Source organism: Scophthalmus maximus, chromosome 21, assembly GCF_022379125.1.
Source record: "Scophthalmus maximus strain ysfricsl-2021 chromosome 21, ASM2237912v1, whole genome shotgun sequence".
Taxonomy (NCBI): domain Eukaryota; kingdom Metazoa; phylum Chordata; class Actinopteri; order Pleuronectiformes; family Scophthalmidae; genus Scophthalmus; species Scophthalmus maximus.
The window spans coordinates 219,697-244,411 of NC_061535.1; the positions used below are offsets into that span (position 1 = coordinate 219,697).

Consider the following 24,715-nt stretch of genomic DNA (forward strand, 5'->3'; position numbering starts at 1 on the left):
ATTTAGATAACACTTATTGTGTTCTCTAGCCACATATTGTGCAACTGCTTCATATATGATCGACATGGAGAGACAAAAAACTTGTTTGAAATGTATTTTCATTGTAAAAACACAAACTTAATATCCCTGTGGTGAATGCACTTATTCAGACAGGGCTAGACATCAGAATCATTTCTTCCTCACAATTAGCAGAAGTACCGCTTAAAGACACTAAATTGTTAATACCTCTCATGACCTCTTTCTGCACACTACTTCTTGATCCACGCTCTCAGATCCAGTGAATCCTCTGTCACCATGGCAGCTGTCGTCACTGTTGTCATAGCAACACTGGCACTGCTGCATTTGCCAATACTTATTCAGGCTCCCTCCCCACGTGCCTTTCTACACCCACCCCCCACCCCCCACCCCCTCTCTCCTCTCCGCAGTGTTCATAAAGCTTATCCCTATATGGCCTGCAATTTCAGAGAGCAGCTGTTAGGAGGGAGATGCTGTAAACAGCACAGTGAGCGTCTTTGTCCACACTGGCCTGTCAAAGCACACAGAGTGTCATAATATAAACACTATTGTTCCCGTCTGCAGTCTCATGTTAGGACTGTAGGAGAAACCATGCCCTCCGGTCAGTTTTTCAGGAACTTGGCAATAAAAAAGCCGATCGTGTCCCTGTCAGCTCTGCAGGGGAGGGGAGCTGTCTTTTCCGTCTGGTCCAAGATCAGCTCTGGACTGAACCTCTGGAGGAGGCGCAGCTGCTCAGGTGACAGGCCGGCTCCCGGCATGCCTTCTCCACCAATGTGAGGCTCCTAACAAGGACCAGAACAAGAGCTAGCATTGGTTGATGTTTCTTTTCATCTGCGTATATTTGTGAATCCATGCATGTAGCTACAACACTTACCTGTGGCTGAAGCGTGAGACAGGGAAAGGTAGCGAGGGCCCAGGCTACCTGCTCCTCATTCTCTGCTAGAGTCACTGTGCAGGTGCTGTACACCAAAACCCCACCTTTCTTTAACAACTGCACTGCCTGAAAAAACAAAATCTTTGGTTTATGTCTTTTGTTCAAAACAATAGAGACGTTTAAGTACATCAGCTATAATAGATATTTTTATAAAAAATGTAAAATGAGTCACTTGTAGTGGTGAACCTACAGAGAATAATCACCTGAATCTGCACCTTCTTTCAGCTTTGGGGAGATTTATAGTTTAGAGATTTATAGCTATTTAATTGCTTTGGCTTTCCATTTTAATTGCTTTTGTTCACTCACGGCATTGTTTTCATTATTGGCTCTAAAAAATGCACTTTTCATTGACCTCATTTTCTGCAAGCTCAAATTGAAAAGCTCAGGGAAATTAAATGAGGTGGGGTGGTTTTCCATATGTACATTTGCCAACCAGTTACTCTTTATCCTCAAACTCGTTCTCTTTTGTAAAACAAAAGAAATACTGCCACCAACTGTGAAGTGCCAGTTGGTTTCCCTCCAACCTCATGGGGCAGTAGTGACCAAATGCAGTTTAACTCGCCACAATGAGGAAAAGAAGACTCAGCACTAAGCAAAAACAGTTATTAGGACGGGTTGATTAACAGGGGCTTAACAATACAACAGACAGACATATTTAGGGAGTAGCTGTTGAACATAGCTGAGAGGAGTTGGTAGAGATCCAAAACAAAGCTCATAGCAAAAAGAGTGAATATTGAACTTGCGTTCATCTGGTGGACACAAACACAACTCCACATGAATACAGTACTGTCTCACTGTCAAATCGTCAAGTGCAAGCTTGTGGACTTTTTAAGCCCTTCATGCCCACTTTCAGTAAGTAAGCGTTAATGCAGATATTGCCTGGGGGAATTACACACAGTTCATACCATTGTGATTTGAAACACATTGTTACCGAGGGGAAGACCTGAAATGTTAAAAAAAAAAAGTGGTAAACAATCACCATGCTGAAAGGAAAAAAAAGGATTACATTAATTAATTGCAAATTACCTAGTAATTCATTCATTCATCGTCTACCGCTTTATCCATTTAAGGGTCGCGGGGGGGCGCTGGAGCCAATCCCAGCTAACATTGGGCGAGAGGCGGGGTACACCCTGGACAGGTCGCCAGCCTATCACAGGGCCACATACAGAGACGGACAACCATTCACTCTCACATTCACACCTACGGTCAATTTAGAGTCTCCAATGAACCTAACCCCATTCTGCATGTCTTTGGACTGTGGGAGGAAGCCGGAGAACCCGCATACACGGGGAGAACATGCAAACTCCACACAGAAAGGCCCTGGTTGAACCGGGATCCGAACCCAGAACCTTCTTGCTGTGAGGCGAAGGTACTAACCACTACACCACCGTGCAGCCCTACCTAGTAATTGTCAGTGAATTTTTCACTGGGATAAGTGATGCGCTCTGCACTGGACACTAATCTCTTCACAGTAATCCATCCACTAGCCATACTTGAAGCTAAAACGCCAATGTGCTTTTCTCTTAATCTATATGCATGTGCATATGTATCAAAAAAGCAGCTAGAAATATGAGAGCTACTTTTGCTTACGTACTTTTGGAGTTTCTTTTCTGACAGTAACAGTGACAAAACAAAGGTGTTTTCTTCCAACAAAGTACTGAGTCATACAAAACATTCCAGTGTGTAACTCAGGATTAAAGCTATGTTTCTTTAGTCACAGCTTTGGACAGCCATTCCAGGGTAGTCAGCATTTGGAGGTGTATTTTTTCATTAAAATGTGACTTTAAGTGCAGACAGAAGTACAAGTGCTGTCAAATGCTGCCACCTAGGGACAAAAGTGAGTTATTATCAATGTGAAGTTACACTGTTAGCAAAAAAAAAGAAAAAGATGTAACATGCTGCATAGTGTGGTGAAACATACAGCATGAAATAACTTGCGCTGCAGAGGCTGATAGGAACAAATCGCCTTGAGGCTCCATGTGCAGGCCATGTTGGGCCTCTGTCCGAGCCCACTACAGGGAGCATCCAACAAAACCCGGTCAAAACTCTCAGGAGGGAAGGGAGGTCCTGGAATGTAAACAGAAACAGAGGCGTTCATGTGTCTACTAAATCCTGGGATTATTCACAGATAAATATTCAAAGGCAACAATCTACCTTCAGTTTTGTGCGCTGGGTCACTGCTCACAGCCTGAGTGCTGTTGAAGCAATAAGCTTTTATGCTACGCAAATGCAACATTTGTGCATTTTGATGGATTCGATCAATCTTATTTCGGATCCTGTCCAGGGCCACAACATCACCCTGCATGAGAGAGATTCATTAAAAACACTCAGAGAGCATCATGCCTGTGGTTAGAGAAGCCATGTGTGATTTTTATCCTCATTAATATCTACACTTAGTGACCAAAAAATGTAGTAAGTCCACTCTTTGGGGTTGTATTACAGCCTGCAGATGTTGCTATGTAGCCTACAGCCTTAAAAGGAAAATCTATTTAATTTAAAGGGGTTCTTTTGTCCATATCATTTTCACATATGGAAGAGCAAAAGAATAAAGCAATCCTATTGACACCACCGCAAACTACATGGACATGGCTGAATTGACACCTGACAAAAAAAAATATTAACAGTTGTGATATTTGAGAACTACCATAGACTGGATTCTATTGCAATGACAGCGTTATTCATTAATTTAGTGTACAGATGTTATCTTTAAAGAGGTCCCCTTAATGAATTGAATTCCTAGGTCAGATAACATCTGCAGCAGAATCTTCATGAATAGAAGTCTTGCCTGATCGCCCATGACTGCAGCGATGTGGCAGGTCTTCCCTCCAGGTGCAGCACACATATCCAGGATACGTTCTCCAGGACAAGGCCCGAGCACGTGTCCCACAACCACAGAGGGGAGGTTCTGCAGACATGAAATCAGTTTACTTTCCGGAGTGATGTTCGTAAATTACTGCAACATGTTATTCCCTGATGAGTAAGAGGGACTGTATCATCACTCTGACACTTAAAGGTACGAACATGCGTCTAATTACTCTAATATAGATTGTAATATAATAAATACCTGTAGGAACGCCAGGTTGGGAAGAACACCATCAAAGGAAGGACTCCTGTAAAGTGGCTCAACCATCCGAACACCGATACCTCTAAAAAAAACAGAAGAAACACCAGAGATGCATTTGTCTTGTTTTCAATCATTCAGTCAATAAAATAAACCCTTGAAATTCAAAACTTGTGTTCCTTGACGAATCAGTATACAATGACTTTTATTTGAAAATTCCATCCCCTTTATGAGGAGCATGATCTGTGACATCTGAGCGTTTCATGTCATATCTAGGAAGTGATTCTTGATTTGATACTGCCCTTCTCATATTTCACTGAAGCTCATAACTATGTAGCACCAGAACATGGACGGTGCATGGGCCAGAGATGGGCTGAAGTGGGTTAGGAGTTAGACAGGTTCATCCACTAACCAGAAGGTCAGTGGTTCGATCCCCAGTTCCGCATGCTGAAGTGTCCTTGGGGAAGACACTTAACCGCAAATTGCCTCTGACGGCTGTGCAAGCAGTGTATGAATGTGACAGAAAAAGCAAAGTAAATAGCAAAACTGGATGAATGGATGAATGCTTGCAGTGGTTGATGAGACTAGAAAAGTACTAAATAAATATGCTCCATTTACCAAATTGAATTTCGGCATAGTTTGCAGTCATAAAGTTATAAAAGAAAAGTCTACTAACTTGGCAGGTTTATCTACGCAAAAGATGCTGGGGCGGTTCATTTCAGCGACTCCATTTCCCACAAACACCCTCTTCCCCTGGAAACTTGTGGCTCCACGGGTGCACCTTCCCTCCAAGTCAGAGAACACAGACACTACATCTCCAGCCTTCATGTCTGTCAGCAAAAACATCATGGGCACATCTCATGTTAGAGATCAACAAAGTTAAAATGCTGTGTTGTTGACTGATAAACTCACGTATGACATGCATACGTATAGCTTTTTATGCATTATGCCTCTTACACTTGGGGCAGGCAAGGATCCCCGGGGTGAAGACATTAGCCCCTCGCAGCACAGCGCTGCCACACTGAGCACCGACCACCACCTCTGATCTGAGCTGCTTCACAGGTCTGACAACACAAGAAAAAACTGAAGCCATACACGCTTGTGCATCCTCAGTTTGTGACAGTGTCCAGACATCTTCAGGCTGTACACATGGCAGTTATGGACATGGGAGAAACTAGAATATATATCTGCACATATGGGAAATTGTTCATATCATTATTCAACTTTTCTCAGTATGAGGTGGGTGTTGAAATATGTTTCGTTGTTTCTGTGCTGTGCAAAACATTTAGGTTCTTTATATTTTCCGATTCTTATCCATCCTCATCCCAGTACCCTCAGAGAGGTGTCTTACTGGTCCTAAATTAATTCTGCAGCATTTTTAGAATCCCCCATAGCAAATTCCCCCATAGTGGGACTAACTAAAAAGATTATCTTATCTTATCTTAAATAACCATCTTCAGCAACAGGAGGAACAAGGAGTCCAGTAACAGAAGGCATGGCCCTCATTTTACTTTCTGTGCCTAATGCTTAAGCACAGTTAGTTGTTCCAAGAAACTCCACTTGGCCCTGGCCTTCAGTGAATCAGCCCATTGGTTAAACAGACAGCAGTTTAAGGCTAAGTGTGTAGACTAAAGAGCAGATTAGTGTTACGCTGTTCTAGCCTTGCTTTCATACCTCGGGCCATCGACAGGAAGAAGCAGCACATCTGGAATTTTTAGGTGAGGAACAATCTGAAGGGAGACCTCCTCTGCTGAGAAGCTGCACATCTGCTGCTTCAATGACAACATATGAGTGACTGATTATGAAAGATTGTGATTCTACTGACCACAGCCACACATATCTAAATATATTATGTTTCCTTGCTCCCTCTTCTATCCCCCTGCGAGACTAAGGCTTACCTTTTTCAGCTCAACTCCTAACTTGTGTCTGATCTCCTCCAGGGAAGCGAGGTGAGTGCTGGCCCGAACACAAGTGTATGAAGGCGGGTGTGAAAGACACGTGAGCAGATTGTGGAAACGGCTTTCTGCCTCCTGATGACCCACTGCAGCTAACACCTGAACACAAAAGAAGTCAAATAAAAATGGAAGAGCAGAGTGGAGGAAATGATGAGCAAACAATGGGATTGAACATTTAGAAGCCTGGCAGGTGATGCGTTGATTTCAATATTCAGTTGTTCAATTGTTTTTTGTCACATGAATAAAAATGTAAAACAGATTTACTCTTAGAAATTAGGCATAATAAATATCATTAAAACAGACATCTAATATTAAAGTAAAAAATAATGATATGTCCAAACATGATTCAGATAGTTCAGATCAACATATTAAACTGAATAGATAATGTTTTCAGGGCTACAACTACAACTGATGGCACTGAGAGCATGTATAGACTATAGTCCCTGGGAATGTTTGGTGTTATAATCGCCTGAGGGGGAATTTACTGATTACAATTACACATCAACATGACTTTTTAGGGCTGATTGTGGTATTCTTGTATCTGGTAGAGGTAAATTCGTAATTTGACTATTTCAGGCTTTAAAGGTGCATTTAAGGCATGGTGTGAGGAGATAAAGTAGTTTTAAAATTAAAAGACTATTGATGGAATTTCAAACGTTTCTTGGGGCTGAGGGAGTTTGTACTCAGAATGTCTTGAAGGTTATCTTTTCCTTTGAAGGAGAAGACGACATTTTTTTATGATGAATATTTATGGTTCACCAAAAGGAAGCAATTACTTTTAAGAAATACATACATTCTTACCTCCGTGTTTAAGAAGACACTCTTAAGATAGTCAGCCACTTCAGGCTTCAGAGAAATTCTCGGGTAAACAGACATTTCTCCTGCTCTCAACAAGACGATTCAATCTGTACAAAGAAAAACATTAAGGCAGAAGAGAAAAGCAAATAAACCATGATGAACAGCACTGAGATGAACTACAGAGACATTTCTGAGATGTGGTGACGGTTTGAAAGTCTCTAATGTTAAACTCAACAACTTTTAAGCTCAAGCTGAAAAGTTTATGAATTCATGTCATTGTGGTTTTATTCTTTTTTCTGTTGTTTTATTTGTATTGTATCGTTGAATTTTGTGTACTTAAAGGTCCATCAGGGGACAGTTATTTCTATTTTAGCCTAGGCTACCGTTTGAGCACTAGTTGCAAATATTCACAGCTTGAAGAGACACCTTTCTGTTTCTGTTTTTGATTTAGAGATTTTCCCTCACACCTCCTGCAGATGATGGTATGTTTTTAGATTGTATAGTCCAAACTGCATTTTTAAGATTGGTCCACATATTCTTAGTGGTGTTTATGTCGGGGTACAGTCAGGGCCGTTCCCAAATCTTCAGCTTGTGTTTCTCAAGTAGCTCATGGTGGTTTTTAAGGTCTATTTCGTGTCTCTGTTGTGATGCAGAGGCATCTTTTCTTTCTGCATGACATTGACAGATACTAAGTGGAAGTCATCATTCCCTCTTATCTGTTCAATGTTCCCACTGCCACTGCTATATTTTCACTTCAAAATTTAATGAAATGTGTAATTTACCCAAACTTTTTCATAAAAATGTATATGCTGTGTTATGTGGCATTGGTTCACATGCTATATACTTGTCTATATACAAATATATTAATTATAACAGAGCAACATGATAGGACTTGGATTAAAATGTGTAAAATCTTAACAGATGCAGTTACAAACAACAAATGTGGTGAAAGCACAGAATTAAACAATTTAATAAAAGATATATGAATAAATAAAGAGCTAATATATATCTTGCCTGATATTCATGATAGTTTTTGGTGGTAATCCTTCTCTTGTTCGTTCATTATTGGCTCTATACACACCTAATGTGTAACCAGATCAGTCGCATCACTGCAACAATCGTCCATTTAAATACAACTGTTTCTTACATTAATGTTAATTAAATGGTCAGATTAATTTACAACCCATTCTTAAAATTAGACAATAATAAGACGATTTTAAATCTTTAGATACTCACGTTTAGCTGCTCATGGTCGATGCTACTGCTTCCGCATTCGTCAGCACAGATTTGTCACATGACACAATGGAGAGCGCAACAGTGCAAGAGGGTCTTATTCTTCTCTTATTGTTTTATGGCGGTTGGCAATCAACGAAATGGTGCATTACCGCCACCAACTGGTAAGGAGTGTGGATCGGAATCACTAAAAACAAATCCAAACAAAACAAAAACGTACAATATGATGAGATTCTCCCTAACACCTTTATTTTCCTGAGGTATTGTATTAAATGACTATAACATTCGTTATGTGAATCTTGCTGTAAAATAGCCAAAATATTCAGTTTCATCTTGAGCTTTCTCAGGTTCTGAGTCGTGTTCTCTCTGTCCCATATTTTTGACAGTGTACTATGATGTGTTCTATTGTTTCCTCTTGTCTGCAATTGTCACAGTTTCCTGAGTTATGTTTTCCTATTTTGAATAGTGTACTATTAAGTCCAGTATGCCCAAATCTGAGTCTTATCTGAGTTATGATTGTCTCCTCTTTTTCTACTTCTTCTTGTACTTCTCAACTCTCCCACTTTCTTTTGCACTCTGTAATGCCATCTCCCTTTCCTTTCCTTCTCCCACTGTTTTTGCCAAATGCTTCTCAATTTCTGTTTTATCATTCCCCTAATTTCTGTTGTGCTAATGTTCACAATGATGTCAATTTGTGTTTTCCTGGTCGCCTGCTTCGCAATTTTGTCTGCATTTCATTTTACACCCAAATGTGCTGGAACCCAAAGAAAATGTACCATGATACCTATCATATTGATTTTGTACAGTTGTGTTTGAACTGTTCATATCTGCATTTGCAGTAGCATTTTCAGGCCTGTAGGGGGCATCGTATAAATGACAACGTATTTTGTATGGTTGTTAATCGATGCTAGGTCTACTTTATGTCTATTTTTAGTTTCACACTTTTTGGCATTAAATCCTGTCCAACCACAAATTTTCCTGTTCCTTGGAGGATGTGATATCAGAGAGAGTTTAGCTGGCTGTGAATCCCAGTATAGGACAGGGGTCACACTGGGTGTAACAGTACAACAGTGTTTGTTGTATTTCTATTAAAATGTCTTTCCTACTGTCTGTGTGGCTGCTACTAATAATGAGTAATGATGAGCTTGAGTCAGAACAAATTATTGTTTTTAGTGGTCTTACTTCTTCCACCCATTTTACTGCTAAAAGAATTCCCAACATCTCCCCGGTGTATATTGATAACCCATCACTGATTCTTTTCCCACTTGTGACATTAAACTCTTGTACTGATACTGCTGTTGCTACTTTATCATCAAAGCTTTTTGATGCGTCTGTTTATATCTTTTCATAACCATAATAACCATCAATTTGTTTCTGTACACTGATCCAGTTTATCTTTTGTCTAATCTTTTCTAAAAGTGTTAAATCCACTATGGCAACTCGAAGTATCCAAGGTGGAATTACCGACAATGGTACTGTTGGACTGACATTCAACTTATGTACTTGTAGTTTCTCACATTTCCTTTGAACTTCCCTTCCAAAACTTTTCATTCTCCTCTTCTCCTTCTCCCAACAGGGTTTAAGAATGTCCTGTGCTGGATGATTCTCCCTGTGCCATTGTAACCATCCCCAATCATTTATTTCTAATTGTATTCTCCTCACTCAATTGACATCTCCCCCATCTCTACTTGTAACGCTGCTGATGGTGTTGATTTAAATGCTATATCTTGGTGTCTGATATTTAATCATGTCTAACCTTTGTAATGTTGTTTTTCCTGCTGACCCATATACTATGCACCCATAATCTAGATCTGATCAAACCTGTGTAGATGGCCTTCATCGCTGCTCTCTCAGCCCCCCACTCCTGTCCCACCAAACACCTCATGACATTCAGTACCTTTTTGCATTTATCTATTACTTTTTGAATATGCCCTTCCATGTTAATTTCTCATCATATCATATCCCCAAAAACCTAAACTTTTTCACTCTCTCTATTTCTTGGTTGTATAATTTTAATTTAATTGTATTATTAGGGACCGGGCACCGGGTGCACCAGGGGCCGCATGCACCGAAGTGCAAGGCCCTATTGTTTCCGTAAGGATTATTATTCTTATTCTTTTTTTTCTTTACTGTACAGTTTTCAGACTGTTCCCATATGCGAAAACTCATGAAATTGGCACACACGTCAGAAATTCCTCCCGCTACTCAGGCGTCAAGGCCTGGTGCTGGGTGTGGCCATGGGGCTCCATAGTGCCCCCTGATGTCATTTTGTGTTTTAGGCTGCATATAGTGACGGCTATGAATCGAAGGTGCTTGGTCTGATCTGTACGAAACTTCTCAGGTATGATAAGAGTCTCACTCTCAACACATCTCCATGTTAATATTGATGATAAGTCATAGCGCCACCTACTGGCAACTTAACGTCACAAATCCTACTTTTATTTCCCCTGCCTCGCAGATTCATCTGATCCACGTCAAACTTGCTCAGAACAGGTATACCAACTGGGAGATGTCACCTAAAAAATTCTGTGACATTTCGTGAGAGGGCCTCTGCGTGTCTATTCGTAGATTACGAGCTAACGGCTAACAAAATTGTGAACGTCATAACTCAAACATATTTGGCCATATCTCTACCAAATTTCCCAGAAATGATAGCAGTCCTGCCCTGAACAGATTCCCATGTCAATATTGGACATAGGTCATAGCGCCACCTAATGGCAACAGGACGTTAGAAATTGCACTTTTACGTCCTCTGCCTTGCAGGTTCACTGGAGAAACTTCACATTTGGTCAGCTTAGTTGTGAGACGTGGCTGATATTGTACTGTGAAAGTTTTGACCATGTGTCAAACGCTGTTGCCATGGTTCGCCATCAAATACGAATACATGTTTGAGGCACTTGGGATGATCTGTGTCTCACCAAATTTGGCAGACAGGTTCAAAGATGCGGCCGTGGCGAAGCACGAAAAAAACTAAGTCACCTGCGCATACGAAATATCAGCAGCAAACGTATCTCGAGCCTGAAGTTTGTCGGTGCCACGAACTAAACCCACCAGGAAGACGGCATTTTCAAAGTGAGGACACAGGGAAGAAAAATGTATGCGCCCCGACCGGCTGTAGCGAAACTCGGAGGACGCGTCAAGAACGGCGACCCGCGCGTCCCTGACAGCGAGAGTGCTCGGGCCCGATCATCGCTGCTCGCAGCTTTAGTTCATTCTTTTATTTGTAAAACACATTACTTTAGTCTTCTGAACAGAAAATTTAAAGCCGCATTTATTTGACCATTCTTCCACTTTCTTAATGGATTCCTGCATTTTCAATACCACAAACTCTACATTTCTACCCCTTTTCCAAATTGCTCCATCGTCTGTAAATAATGACACCCCCATTCCATTCTCTACCCCCACAAAAATATAATTTATCATTATGGAAAATATTAGTGGGGCTCTCTATACTCCCTTGCGGTGTTCCATTTTCTATTTCAAATTTTTTGGATTCTCTCCTTCCTACTCTTACTTGAATTATTCTTCTGTTTAAAAAGTCCTAAACCCATCTAAATATTCATCCTTGATTCCTTATTGCTTAAAGGGGCCCATATTATGCTCCAGGCACCTTTTCACCCTGCCTCCACGTATATTTGGTCATCTGGGGTGTCTGCCAGCCCACGAAGAATGAAAAAAAAACAATGAATCGTTTATTCGTGGTTTGGGTTGGCCGTGCAGACAGTCTGTAAACGAACCATTCACAGCCCGGGTGTCAAATGACGTAAGTTGACTCCTGCTACTGGGGCGACCACGCCCCCAACCTGAGCAGCACCCTTGAAGTGCGAAAAAACTGATCGCGTCTATGCCATAATTTTCTCCCCGCAAGTGAACGACGACTGCTGACATGCCCAAAATATATAATAATGTTTGCTCTGTTGTTGGATGTACAGACCAACATAAGTCTGTACATCAACTCCCAGCATCAGAGGACGCAAGAGCTGAGTGGACTGCATTCATTTTTGATGGAAATGTTCCAGCATCAGTTGGTAAAAACTTTTGGGTTTGTGCCAAGCACTGTTCGTCGGATAAGTTTTCCAACCTAGGCCAGTACAACGCCGGACTGGCAACACATCTCTATTTGAAAGACGGAGCCTTTCCAAGTGTCCGAGGCGACGCTCCGGAGGAGGCAAATGTCAGTTTACCGGCCGGTGTAGCTAGACTCTTTGCTCCGGTTTCTTCCAACGAGTTAAAAAGAATTATCGAAAACGTTCTATCGAACGCATTTTCTATTGATATTGATTACATGTCTATGGCGATTCATATCATTATCGTTTTATTGCCCAGCCCTAATGTGCTCTGTGTGTGATTATGAAGAACGTGTTCGCTGTGCCTCCCGGGTCTCTACATCGTGTTTGCAGGCTACTGGCTAGTCAGTCACTGCCAATGCTAGCTCTTAGTTTGACTCTATAAAATGCCAAATGGAGCAGCTCCTTGGCTCACATCATACTCCATCACTCCATCATACTCCATAAATAAAGTTGTTGTTCCGTCTTGGTTCATACGACGTCTCTGTGTCGTTATTAAGTATAAATGATTCAGTACAGGCTTAGCAATAAACGCTCGGTTACATTATTAAAATAGTGCAAATTAAGCATTAAAAACAATAAATATATTATTAATATTAATAGAGCTACAAGTTTCATTAATTTAAATATAATGAGCCAGTTTATTTAGTAGTAGGGAGAAGGGGTCAAACTAAATAAATTTTAAAACATAAAAATAAAAATATAAAAAATAAAACATATAACCCAACTGTTGGACAGTTTAAATTGCTTTATGTTTTCTTTCTCGGTTTAAAAAAAATATAACTTGTCTAATTAATTAAAAATCACATCAAATTATTCCTGGTTATAGGTTGATAAATGTGTTTATTAAAATCTATTTTTCAAATTATGTTGTCCTCCTAAGCCACATTCACAATTGTCTTCCGAAGCCACCATAGTAGATTCTAAACACAATGGGCGTGTTGTGCGGTGACGTACGAGTAATGGGCGTGTTGTGCCATGGGAGTGTCGTGCCGTGGGCGTGTTCTGCCGTGTGGCTGCGGCTGCATATCTCCAAATCTATGCTGCAGATACACCCTTCTTGACCGCTGGAGCTGTGGAACTCCACATGAGACCGGAAACACGTGACATCCATGTCTCTAAAACGGAAACACGTGACATTCAAATCCCTCAGAAGTCTGCAAATAATGTACTGAAACGTATTGAAATTATTTCAACGTATTTAATATTGTCCATTAGAGCTGTCCCAAACGATTATTTTGCAAACGATTAATCTAGCGATTCTTTTTTTCGATTAATCGATTAATCGAACGATTAATTTTTTTGGCCGGTGGTGCGCCCGGAGACCCGCGGGGCCGGGATCCCACCTCAGCTGGCGCGCGCCGGCTCTCACTTTCATTGCGCCACGGGGTTTTGAGTAGCGAGCCCTCTGACTCGCGCGTGTTAGACTCATTGGTAGGGCTTGGCGATTTATCGAGTTTTTTTTAAATATATCGATATATTTTCAAACACAATATAGGATAAGACAATATCGTGTATATCGAGATTTATGTTGCGTTAAAATGACATTATAAGTTTCTTTCGCTGAGCCCCCTGTTCGCCTGTTTCTCCTCTCCCTGTCTGTCCCTCGCACACAACTTCGCCTCGCCCCTCTTCCTCTCTGAGCGCCTCCCCTACCCACTCACTAACACACACAAGAAGTCCAGGACCAACACGGAAACAGACACAAACGAGAGGAAAGCAGCCGAAGATTATTACAAATACTGGCTCGATCATTTGGAGATGGATTCCAAGTTTCAGATGTGTAGAGAATCATGCGAACAGGTTTCAACTAAAAATTCGAGCATGGCGAATCTCTACCACCATTTACAACAGTGCCGTAAACCGCCGTACGAGGAGTGTGTAAAACACCGAGCTTGAAGCTTTCGCAGCCTTCTGCACCGAAACAAACGCCACCACTGGATTGGAGTATGGGACAAGAGTTAATCTAGTTGTTTGGGGCGACTCATCGACGCAAATTATTTGAGTCGTCGAATTGATGTAGTCGACTATGTCGACGTATCGTCCCAGCCCTATTGTCCATATAACCGATTACCGAAAACTTCACTAATATGTGAGTTGCGGTCGGTTGCAGCTCGCAAATCTCTAAAACGGAATTATTTTTTTTGTTGGCGGTTGGCCAACAAATGTGTGCATTACCGAATCCAACAGGTATGAAGTGTAGATCAACATCGCTATCATTTACTATATAAAAAAAATATATAAACAAAAACAATCTATCATATCTACTCAATTACATTAGTTTGTGTAAAATATTGAAAAATGATTTAATTACACTCAAGTTATTTTGTATTAAAATGAAATTCACCCAGCTACTTCTTTATTGTATGGAGGTCACATGTTTCTGGTCTAGTGTGGAGCTCCACAGCTCCAGCGGTCGTTTTTTTTAATTAATTTTTATCAATAACTTTATTAAGGACAGTTTGCAGATATATATAACACAAATACACTTACAAACAACAACAACAAAATAAAAAATGAACAATTCATATTCCAGGGAATCTACAAAGTCCAGCAAGGGTAATCAATAGGCAGTCCAATTCATATCATCAACTACAGTTAGAAGAGTTCCAATATCTGTCATGGGAGGTCACAAGTGTGGAATATATTTGCACAGTCTTCATAGCTTTACAGTTCTTTGAATATTTTATGCAATCCAAATATTCATTATTTCATTTATCTCAAACAGGAAAGAATGGTTTAGAGCCACTGAACTTACATCTGTGGATGTGATATTTAGCAAGCAGAAATAAAAGATTTATTATAAAATACTTTACTTCCCTCTCTGTCTTAGGCTCCACTACACCAAAGAAAACATTTCTTTAAAAAAAAAGAGAGATCTGTAATAAAATGAGATTGGATGAACTCAAGAAAATTTGACCAGAATTTCTCTTGTTTGTTTTCCAAAACAAATGGGAAATATTTTCACCTGAGCTTTTACAGAAAGAGCATTCAGATTCAATATTCGGTTTATACCTCTTAAGTACAAACTTTGTTGGGTAGAATCTGTGAATTCATTTAAATGTAAGTTCTCTCATTTTATTAGTAAGCATGTATTTGAAAGGCAAAGACCAAACTTTCTTCCAAGGCACATTCTCTATCAAACCGTTCCAATATGGAATAATATAAGGAATAGTAACAATCTCTTTTTGGAATGAAGCCCTAATTGTTTTATTGTTAGTCCAGTGCTCTGCATAAAAGCATACACTCCCCACAGCAGTATCAGATAAGTCAATATTTTGAGTCAGTGGCCAAGGGAGATTAATACCCCCCAACAGCATTCTGATTCCAGAAGGAATTGCATGAAAGACAATTGCGTAATCCTTCACGGAAAGAGGAATTTGAAATTTTTGCAAAAGAACTGCATAATTGTGTAGTCTGCCATTTGTGTCAAAAAGTTGGCAAACAAGTAAAATATTATTCCTGAACCAGTTTCAAAAAATAAAGATTTGTTTTTGTAGAGACTTTCCTTAATATGCCAAATGTAATATCTATGAGGTGAGAAGTTATGTTTAAATGAGAGAGACCAAGCCAAAAGCATCTACCTTATGAAAGTTTGACAGTGTGATTGGGATTTTGTTGAATGTTTGTCTTTTGATCGCATTCTTTGGGACGGCTCTCTCGTGCTAAACTTTTAGCATTATTAGCATAATTATAGTGGATTGAACCAGTGTGAATGAACCAGGTTTTTTGTTTTGTTGTTTGTTTTTATGCATTTATTTTGAAGTTGTTTTATTTAAGGATTTTAAATATGTGCCTTAAATAAAGTTGTGTTAAAAGTCAAAAGTCTTTTTTTTTATTGTTTTCCGGCAGTTGGCAAAAAACGAAATGGTGCATTACTGCCACCAACTGGTAATGACTGTGGATCAGAATCACAAAAAACAAAACAAAACAAAAACAATTTTATTATATTCTCCCTAGCACCTTTATTTCCCTAAAGTACTGTATTAAATGACTAACATTCATTCTGCGAATTTTGCTGTAAAATGTCAGTCACATATTTTTGACAATGTACTATGATATGTTCTATTGTTTCTTCTTGTCCGCAATTGTCACAGTTTCCTGATTTCTGTTTTCCTATTTGAATAGTGTACTATTAAGTATGTCCAAATCTGAGTCTTGTTTTGATTGTCTCCTCTTATACTTCTTCTTGTACTTCTCTTCTCTCCCACTTTCTTTTGCAGTCATACCATCTCCCTTCCCTTTCCTTCTCCCATTGTTTTTGGCAAATGCTTCTCAATTTCTGTTTTAACATGCCCCTGATTTATGTTGTGCTAATGTTCACTGTGATGTCAATTTGTCTTTTCCTGGTCCCCTGCTTTGCAATTTTGTCTGCACTTTCATTTCCAATTACATCCAATTGTGCTGGAACCCATCATATGGATTTTGTACAGTGTTTGTTGTATTTCTATTAAAATGTCTTTCCTACTAATACTCCCACTAATACTCAGTAACGATGAGCTTGAGTCTGAACAAATTATTGTTTTCAGTGGTCTTATTTCTTACCCATTGTAAAAGAATTGCCAACATCTCCCCGGTGTATATTGATAATCCATCACTGATTATTTCCCCGATTGTCACATAGAATTCTGGTACTGTTACTGCTGTTGCTATTTTGCCATTAGAGCTTTTTGATGCGTCTGTGTAAACCTGTACATAACTTGCTTTCATTGCTGCTCTGTCAGCCCCCCACTCCTGTCCCACCAAACACCTCATTACATTCAGTACCTTTTTGCATTCATTTATTACTTTTTGAGTATGAACCTTCCATGTTAATTTCTCATCATACCATATTCCCAAAAACCTAAACTGTTTCAGTCTCTCTATTTCCTAGTTGTATAATTTTAATTTAATTATTAATTATTTTCTTTGTAAAACACATTACTTTAGTCTTCTGAACTGCAAATTTAAAACCCAATTTATGTGGCCATTCTTCCACTTTCTTAATGGCCTCCTGCATTTTCTTTACCACAAACTCAACACTTCTACCACTTCTACCACTGATCTGGTCTTCCATCCCTCCCAGTGACGGACGACGCATGTTGACAGCAGAGAGAGCAGAGAGAGAGACAAGCCACCATGGTCCAACCGCATATGCAAGGTCTCGTATTGATGACATAAAGTCCACTTTTGACCTGATTCTGCCCAAGCCTGGTGTTAATGTGTTTGAATGAAGTTGGCATTAAAGGTGTAATACAGAATTGGGTGAAATTTCCAACAGGTGTGATTATGTGCTGCCATTAAAAAAATTCAAATGATTCAAAAACTGCATCCTCACTAAACTTTGACATATACCACTCTGTTATAAGTCAAATAGTCAAAATAATATATAGTCAAAATTTTGAATTGTTTCAGTTTTTAAAACTAAAAAACAGGGTATGCTTTTATGTAAACAAGGTGTATCGGCCCTAAATTCCAAAACGAATGGTGTAACGCGGAATTGATTGACAATTTATTATATATGCTTTAATTAACAGTCAAACCAGGCGGGGCCATTTTTGCCCCCAGAGGACAAAGGGTGTTTGGCTATCGGGAGGACATTACGAGGGTTTAATAATCAGATCATATATTATCAGCACATCTGTTTAAAATCTAAATGTGCATTAAAGCATGTTAGTGGATTATGATTTATGATTATTTATAATTTATTAATGATTTAAGAAAACGTATTGACTAACTACATAGAGTAACTACATGGGCATGTCGGTCTGTTTTATTGTAAATCGATACATTTATTGACTACTAATTACCAAAAATCGCATATCTGTCGCTCTGTATGATGGATTTGAATTGCGCGCCAAGAACTTCCGGGAACTATCTGAAGTCTTCATGAGTCACGTGACGTGCAAACAATTTCGACATCCGTTGTCACGACTCTTATTCAACGGCACTAGTTGAGGTCATGGGCCACAACCAGCAGGTCTCAATGTGATTGGTTGTGCATTCTTCTTCGTCGTTTTTAATGGCAGTTGGCAACCAGTGTAATCGGCGCATTATTGGCACCTTCTTCTCCGGAGTTTTCCCTTTCCTCTGACAGTGGTACTGTGGAGGTAGGTCTGCGACCAAGAACACGGTAACAACAACCAGATAAGAATGAGCTCATTCATTGGTCAATTGCCTGCGCATGCGTGTTGTCATGTCTCCTGGAATTCAAAAGATGGTGGGCAACGGCGTAACATCTCACATATTTTCTTTGATTTTACACATTTAAAGCATTTAATTGCAGCGTTTCAATCGGTTGTCGTTGTACACTAACATCAAACCACAACTTCTTTCGAACCTATCAAAACGACAGCAGTACAATAAAAAAAGTCACTACATCTACGCTGAGCAAAAGGTGCTGCTAATGCCCCTATTACGGTGGTTGCAAACCACCATTCAAAACGACGAAGAAGAGTGTACAACCAATCTGTTGCAATCTCTTAGCTGGTTGTGGCCCAAGAACACCTTTGCCTTTGGCAAACTATTTTATTTAAAATAGTTCAAATGTTGTTTCTTAACAAATACTCCTATATTTTTTGCATATTTAAACGAAATAATACTATACAAAAAGCCCTACATTTGTATGAATATCTATGTACCCCAATTCCTAATTCTCTTTTTTCACTATTATTTATTTCTATCTTGTGTTTTTCTTTTCTTTGTTATTAATATGGCTCACTCAGATATTATTGTTTGTTTGTTGTAACCCGTATTCTCTTGAATATGCCTTTTTGATTGTGAATAATTGAATAATAATACAATAATAAAAATATACACACGCAGAAAGGGGAAAGAGTGGTCGATGTAGTGAATTGTTTTTATTTTAGTGTTTATTTATTTTTAAAAACCAATATATTGTTTGATTTTATAGGTTTGAAAAAAGTCGACAAAGAACACTAACCCTAACCAAATTAAACGCAGCATTTAAATGGTTTGAGTGTGAAAATCAAAGAAAATATGTGAGCTGTTGCGTCGTTGTCCGCCATCTTTTGAATTCCAGGAGACGTGACAATACGCATGAGTTGTTTTTTTTGGCAAACAACAAATTGGTGCATTAGTGGCGCCAACTGGTATGGAATGTGGATCAGGATCGCTATTATTTACCTTAGTCAAAACTATTTTTAATTTAAAAATTTAAGCCCTAGTGTGTAATTTTTGTAATTTTCTGGCGGCATCTGGTGGTTTAGTCTTAAACCGCAACCAACTGACCACCCAACGGACACTTTATGGTAGCGCACTGCTGATTTCATTGCACTGAAAATTCAACGCGAATGTGCTTATTCATGACCGTTTTGTCCAACGGAATTCAACACGACGTAGCAAACATGGAGACTTATAGGGGTCGGGTCCACCTAATGTAACTATATCTAACTCATTCAAAGTTGAGGAAAACACATTGGTTCTTTGTTGCTGATGATTATTCATTTATGAACACATAGTTATGGACAATATATTCAATTTCTGTGAATAAGATCTTCTAAATATTACACATTGTAGCTCTAAAATATTCAAATAAAAACAAAAAAACACTTGTATCCTCCCACTTAGATTTATCTCAGATACTGAAATATGACTTGATAACATTCTTTTGAGTTCTTTTGTAGAATATCTATTAGATTAAACTGTAACTTTATCTTTTGGAGGTTTTGAATCAGATGCCTTCTCTCTTCCTCATATTTTTGACAGTGTAGCATAGCATGCTCTAATGTTTCTTCTTGCCAAAAGTAGTCACATTCTCCTGTATTATGTTTACCTATTTTGAATAGTGTACTGTTTAGTCCCGTGTGTCAAAACTTACTGTAAGTCTTGATATTATTGTCTCATATCCCCTGGCTCTTCCTGCACTCCTCATTTCTCCCACTTTCCTTTGAATTCTGTAAAACAACTTTGTGTCTTCTTTTCATTCTCCCATTGCTTTTGCCACTTTTCCTTCAATCTATATATTTAATAATACTCTTGGTTTCTGTCGTGCTCACATTCACTGCCAAATCAATGTAATTATTCTTTGTTGCCTTCTTTGCATCCTTATCTACTATTTCATTTCCTTTGATACCAATATGTGCTGGTATACATGAATAAAAATACTGTTAGACCCATCATTTAAATTTTGTATAATGTTTGCTGTACTTCTACCAGGATTTCTGGTCTGCTGTCGGAATGACTGTGCTTTAAACTAGTCAATGATGAGCTTGAGTCTGAACAGATGATGGCTCCAGTGGTATTGTATCCTCTACCCACTGCTAACAGTATAGCAAGCATTTCTCCTGTGTAAATTGATAGTTTGTTATTTATCCTTTTCCCTGTTTAAGTTTGAGAAGAAATTCTGGCACAACAAATGCTACTCCTGTTTTATTTACTAAGTTCCTTGATGCATCTGTGCAGATCTGGACGTAACTGTGATTACCATCAATATATGCCTGCATGGTGAATTAACAATAAACTCCTTATCCTTGCTCCTCTTTTCTAATTGTGTTCGATCAACTGTGGCATCCAGAAGTATCCAAGGTGGTATTGTTGGCATCTGTACTGTTGGACAAAAGTTTAATTTAGTTACTTTAAGTTCTGTTGCTTTCTGTGTCACTGTCCATCCAAAGCTTTTTGTTTCCCTCCTCTCTTTTTCCTAACATGGTTTCAGAATGTCTTGTGCTGGGTGATCCTGACTATGGCCCTGTATATTAACACAATAATTTAGTGAAAGCTGTATTTTTCTCATTTCCACCTGTAATGCTGCTGTTGTTTTTTTTTTAAATTTAAATGTACCTGTGCACAATGTCAGAGACTCATACTGAATAGTGTCTTACTTTTTGAGAGATGTGCTTGCTGCTGATCCATACACCACAACCATAATCTAATATAGATCTTATTAATCCACTCTATACGGCCTTCCTGCATTTGTCCACTATTTTCTGAATATGTAACTCTATCTATCTGTATCTTCCTCATACTGTATTAATTTTTCTTTAAAAGATTTATTTTCAAGACTTAATTGCTTTAGTACATTCCTTTGTCCACCATGGTACAATCTTCCTTTGGGGCTTACCTCCCTTCTTTGGCATAGACTTTTTTGCGGCCTCTTGCAAACAGATCATCAACATCTTCATTTATAATTTTTTTTTGCATTTCTTGATCACTAATATGCCTAAATTTCTCCCAATCCGCATTGCTGAATGGCCATTTTTGTATTCCTCGATTGTCATATTCCTTTTTACTCAGGCCCACCTCAGTTACTTTAAGATAGTGATCTACTTCCCAAGAGCAAACCTCTGCCAATGAATCTGAGATTAGTGTGAGATTTATAGCCCACTCTGTGGCTTTTCTAATATTAATTCTTGTACCACTTCCGTCATTTAGGCACACTAGATTTTTCATCTACATTAACTCTTCAATGGTCATTCCACTATCGTCATTACAATTACCCACAATGTGCTATGGGCATTAAAATCTCCACAACAAATCACTTTTCCTCTATAAATGTACAGTTAGTTCCTCCATTATCTATATTGTAAGCTCATAACATGGATTGTAAAAGTTGAACATTTTAATATTCCCTTCCCTTACCCAAATTTCAACTAATAAATATTCCAACTCTGTTCCTTTCCCCAAAACTCTATATTGTATCCCTTGTTTTAAAAATATCATGCACCCCCTCCCCCATCTCTGTGGATACTATCATAACCTTTGATAACAAAATCTAATGCTGGCTTGAGCCAAGTTTCTTGAATACAACTCTGGTTTATTTGTAATGTTTTTGATGAATCCTTTAAACTCTTGACCATTTGCTATTAAAGCGGCTGTTGGCAGGATTTGCAAAAATAACTTTTTTTTAACATATTTGCTGAAACTGTCACTATATCCTGATAGTAATATGTGAGACAGATCATATGTGATAGAATCTAGGTCATTTAGCTCTCCCTACTGCCTTAAATGCCATTTGCAAGAATCCACCGCGCCCAAAGGAAAATGTCCATTCAATGCCAGGAGGCGTCTCTCTGCTCTGTCAATCATCCGGGTACGAGCTGCGCAGCGCTCCTCAGTCCCTGTGCACACTCACCCTCTCGGCCAAGACCAAGCTCACGTCTTCGCAACAATGAGCTAGCAGCAGAAGTGGAGTTAGTTTGAAAACACCGTGGCAGAGAAACGGCAAGCATCGGCAAAAACTGCCCAGCTCCTTTGCCAGAAATTGCATATATGACAAAGACCATGAACAAAAACTCGCTAAAAAGAAGGAAGCAGATCAAGCAGATGTAAACATTGGAGCGTGTTCCGACGATGCGTTCTGCTTGGCGGGCAATTATCCCAGTTTCATTTATCTTTTATTTTCCATCTTATTGTTGCACTCTGTAACCATACCGTATGCTACTGTGCTGTTGTAATCAGGCTGCTAGTTGCGAGGTCCACAGCGGTGTCCACAGCGGTGTCCTTAACAGTGTTTATAGCATAGTGGCTGAAAATATGTCTGTGTCCAGGCAGTCTAATCGGTTTTGAGAGTTTCCCAGACGTGTGTGCCGTTGCCTGTGCTCTCGCGGCTAAATTCTCCCCCGTCTGTGTCGTACTGTTTAGTTAGCATCACTATTTATCACCAAACGTAGCATCCCGTGCTATGCTAAATGCTAAGTATGTGTTGATATTCCCAGCTATGGCTACAATCACGTTTACGTACTGAATTTGCAAATGCACTCATCACTTATGTATTTATTTATCAATGTAGAGCAGACTGTCAAATTATTTATTTTTATATGTGTAATCTCCTGTGTGTCTGTCAATAACGCAGCAGCGGTTCAAGACAAAGGTAAAGTTCCTGTGTGTGTTTTCCCGAAGCAAGACTCCACTTTGGCCATGGGGAAAAAACTAAAATGCACATCGCCCCCTGCGTTAAAACCAAGCTGTCAAAGGCGAACAGCACAGAAGTACACATTTAGTTTGACAGTGATAATTATGACCACAGATGATGTACTCAAATGATTTATTCCCCTCATAGTATTTCCAACTTGTGATAAATTTGTGAGGAGGAATATTTTTTTCCTGGATCATAGTTTCACATAGTCATGTTGCTTTTATACACAGATGCTGACTTTGCTGGGGGAACAGCTGAGGAAGGAATATTCAACCCACCTACTGTATTTTATTCCTGTGCAAAATAAAGCTTGACAATATTACATCATTGTCTACTTTGATAAATTTGTTATGCTTTTCCTTGAGATATTGCATCACTAGTACTGAACCAGTGAATCTGATTACCCCAAATTAATATATTTGTAATGCCTTGAATTGATTCAAAAATAATATTGATAAAAAGTTTAAGTAATCTTAACATTGTATATTTATGCAATGAGAAACCAATCACTTTCAAAAAATACGCTTTATTGCAAGGCAAATACTGAGGTTGCATAAATATTAAAATATAACTTTGAATTGAATGAAATGAAAACAAAAATGTATTGCACAGCACACTATTTACATAAAGCAATTGAAGCTAAACCATCTTTGGGATGAAACCACTGCAAGCAGTAGGTACCAACTGGCTCATCACATGAAGATCAGCTATGTCTTCGGCTCCCAGGTCCTCTGACCCATCTCCCATGGCCACTGCCCAGTACACCTCGTAGGCCAATCCCTTTTCTCCTCGCTCGTCTACTCGTCGAAGCAGCCGTGTTCACTTCTTCCTCAGAGTCCAGTCATCGGAGTCAGAGCTCTAATAATGTTATAAAATATAGATAAAAACCGTCAATCATCCTGCAAAGCAACAAGTGATGTATGTGAAGATAAAGCTGTTCATTCACAGGCCTACCATGTAACACTCTGTAGTAGTTAATATGCAAGCTAACGCTAGGTACGTAAATAAGCTAATATAAACTGATTTACGCTAGCCTACACTCAAAACACTGATGCTGTTGTTTTCACAAAAAGTCACAGGTAATGTGAGGCAACGGTAACTAAAAAACGTGTTATAGTCTAGCAATGTCGACAGTAGTCCGTGTTAGCTTCAGGTTAGCTTCTCACCGGTGGGAACGTCATTTTACGTATCTAGACTGGCTTCTGTTGTCATGGTAGCGTTGGGGGGCTGGGAGGAGCTGTGGAGGCAGAACTTTAAGTCAAATGCTCATTCGTTAGCGACCGCCTTGGTTGATTTCAGAAGTAGCTTCCATCTGCGTAGTTGTACAAACCCGCCATTATCAGATAATTGGTTGTGATTGGACCGGCAAGTTTTCTGCCAAGCGAACTCACTTCCCAATGGAGGGAATCCAGACTGTATTCTTGCAGAGCAAATTTAAATAAGCTCCCAGAATTTGTCTGGATCCCAGGCTAGCCATTTCCACCTCTGCTAGCTTGTTTTTTTTTTACTTCCCTAGGCTAGCTTTAGGACAGAGATTAATTTGCTTGTCTTCCTTTCTAAATTTGAGGAGGATTTTAAATTCCTCTCTCTATGGCATCAGATGTAGATGCGCTACACTGTAAAACACAATTGTTACAATATTAAATATGCATAAGTAACTCATAATCCCACTTCAAAATCACTGAACTATCCCTTTAATACGGATCCAGTGTGCTCTTTAATAAAAATCTAATAACACAGGAGGTGATGGTTTGCAGAGGGAAAAAAAGCTGCAATCAAACAAGCCGGAAAACACGC

General features: G+C 39.2%; 1 protein-coding gene across 3 annotated transcripts; it reads right to left on the reverse strand.

Moving 5' to 3' along the window:
* Positions 1–78: 78 nt before the first annotated feature.
* Positions 79–8,086, reverse strand: nsun6 (NOP2/Sun RNA methyltransferase 6). Of its 3 annotated transcripts, none has more exons than XM_035618989.2 (12): positions 8,000–8,086; positions 6,767–6,870; positions 5,909–6,064; positions 5,685–5,779; positions 4,968–5,074; positions 4,687–4,840; positions 4,014–4,095; positions 3,735–3,854; positions 3,104–3,248; positions 2,871–3,016; positions 890–1,015; positions 79–797 (listed from the first exon to the last, which is right to left on the reverse strand). In XM_035618989.2, the coding sequence occupies exons 2-12, from the start codon at positions 6,839–6,841 to the stop codon at positions 618–620; spliced, it is 1,386 nt and encodes a 461-aa protein (XP_035474882.1). In that variant the 5' UTR covers positions 6,842–6,870; positions 8,000–8,086; the 3' UTR covers positions 79–617. The 3 variants fall into 3 exon arrangements, with proteins under 3 accessions (XP_035474882.1, XP_035474881.1, XP_035474883.1); XM_035618988.2 differs by having other exon boundaries at positions 5,685–5,782; XM_035618990.2 differs by having other exon boundaries at positions 5,685–5,782; positions 6,759–6,870; positions 8,000–8,016.
* Positions 8,087–24,715: the final 16,629 nt, after the last annotated feature.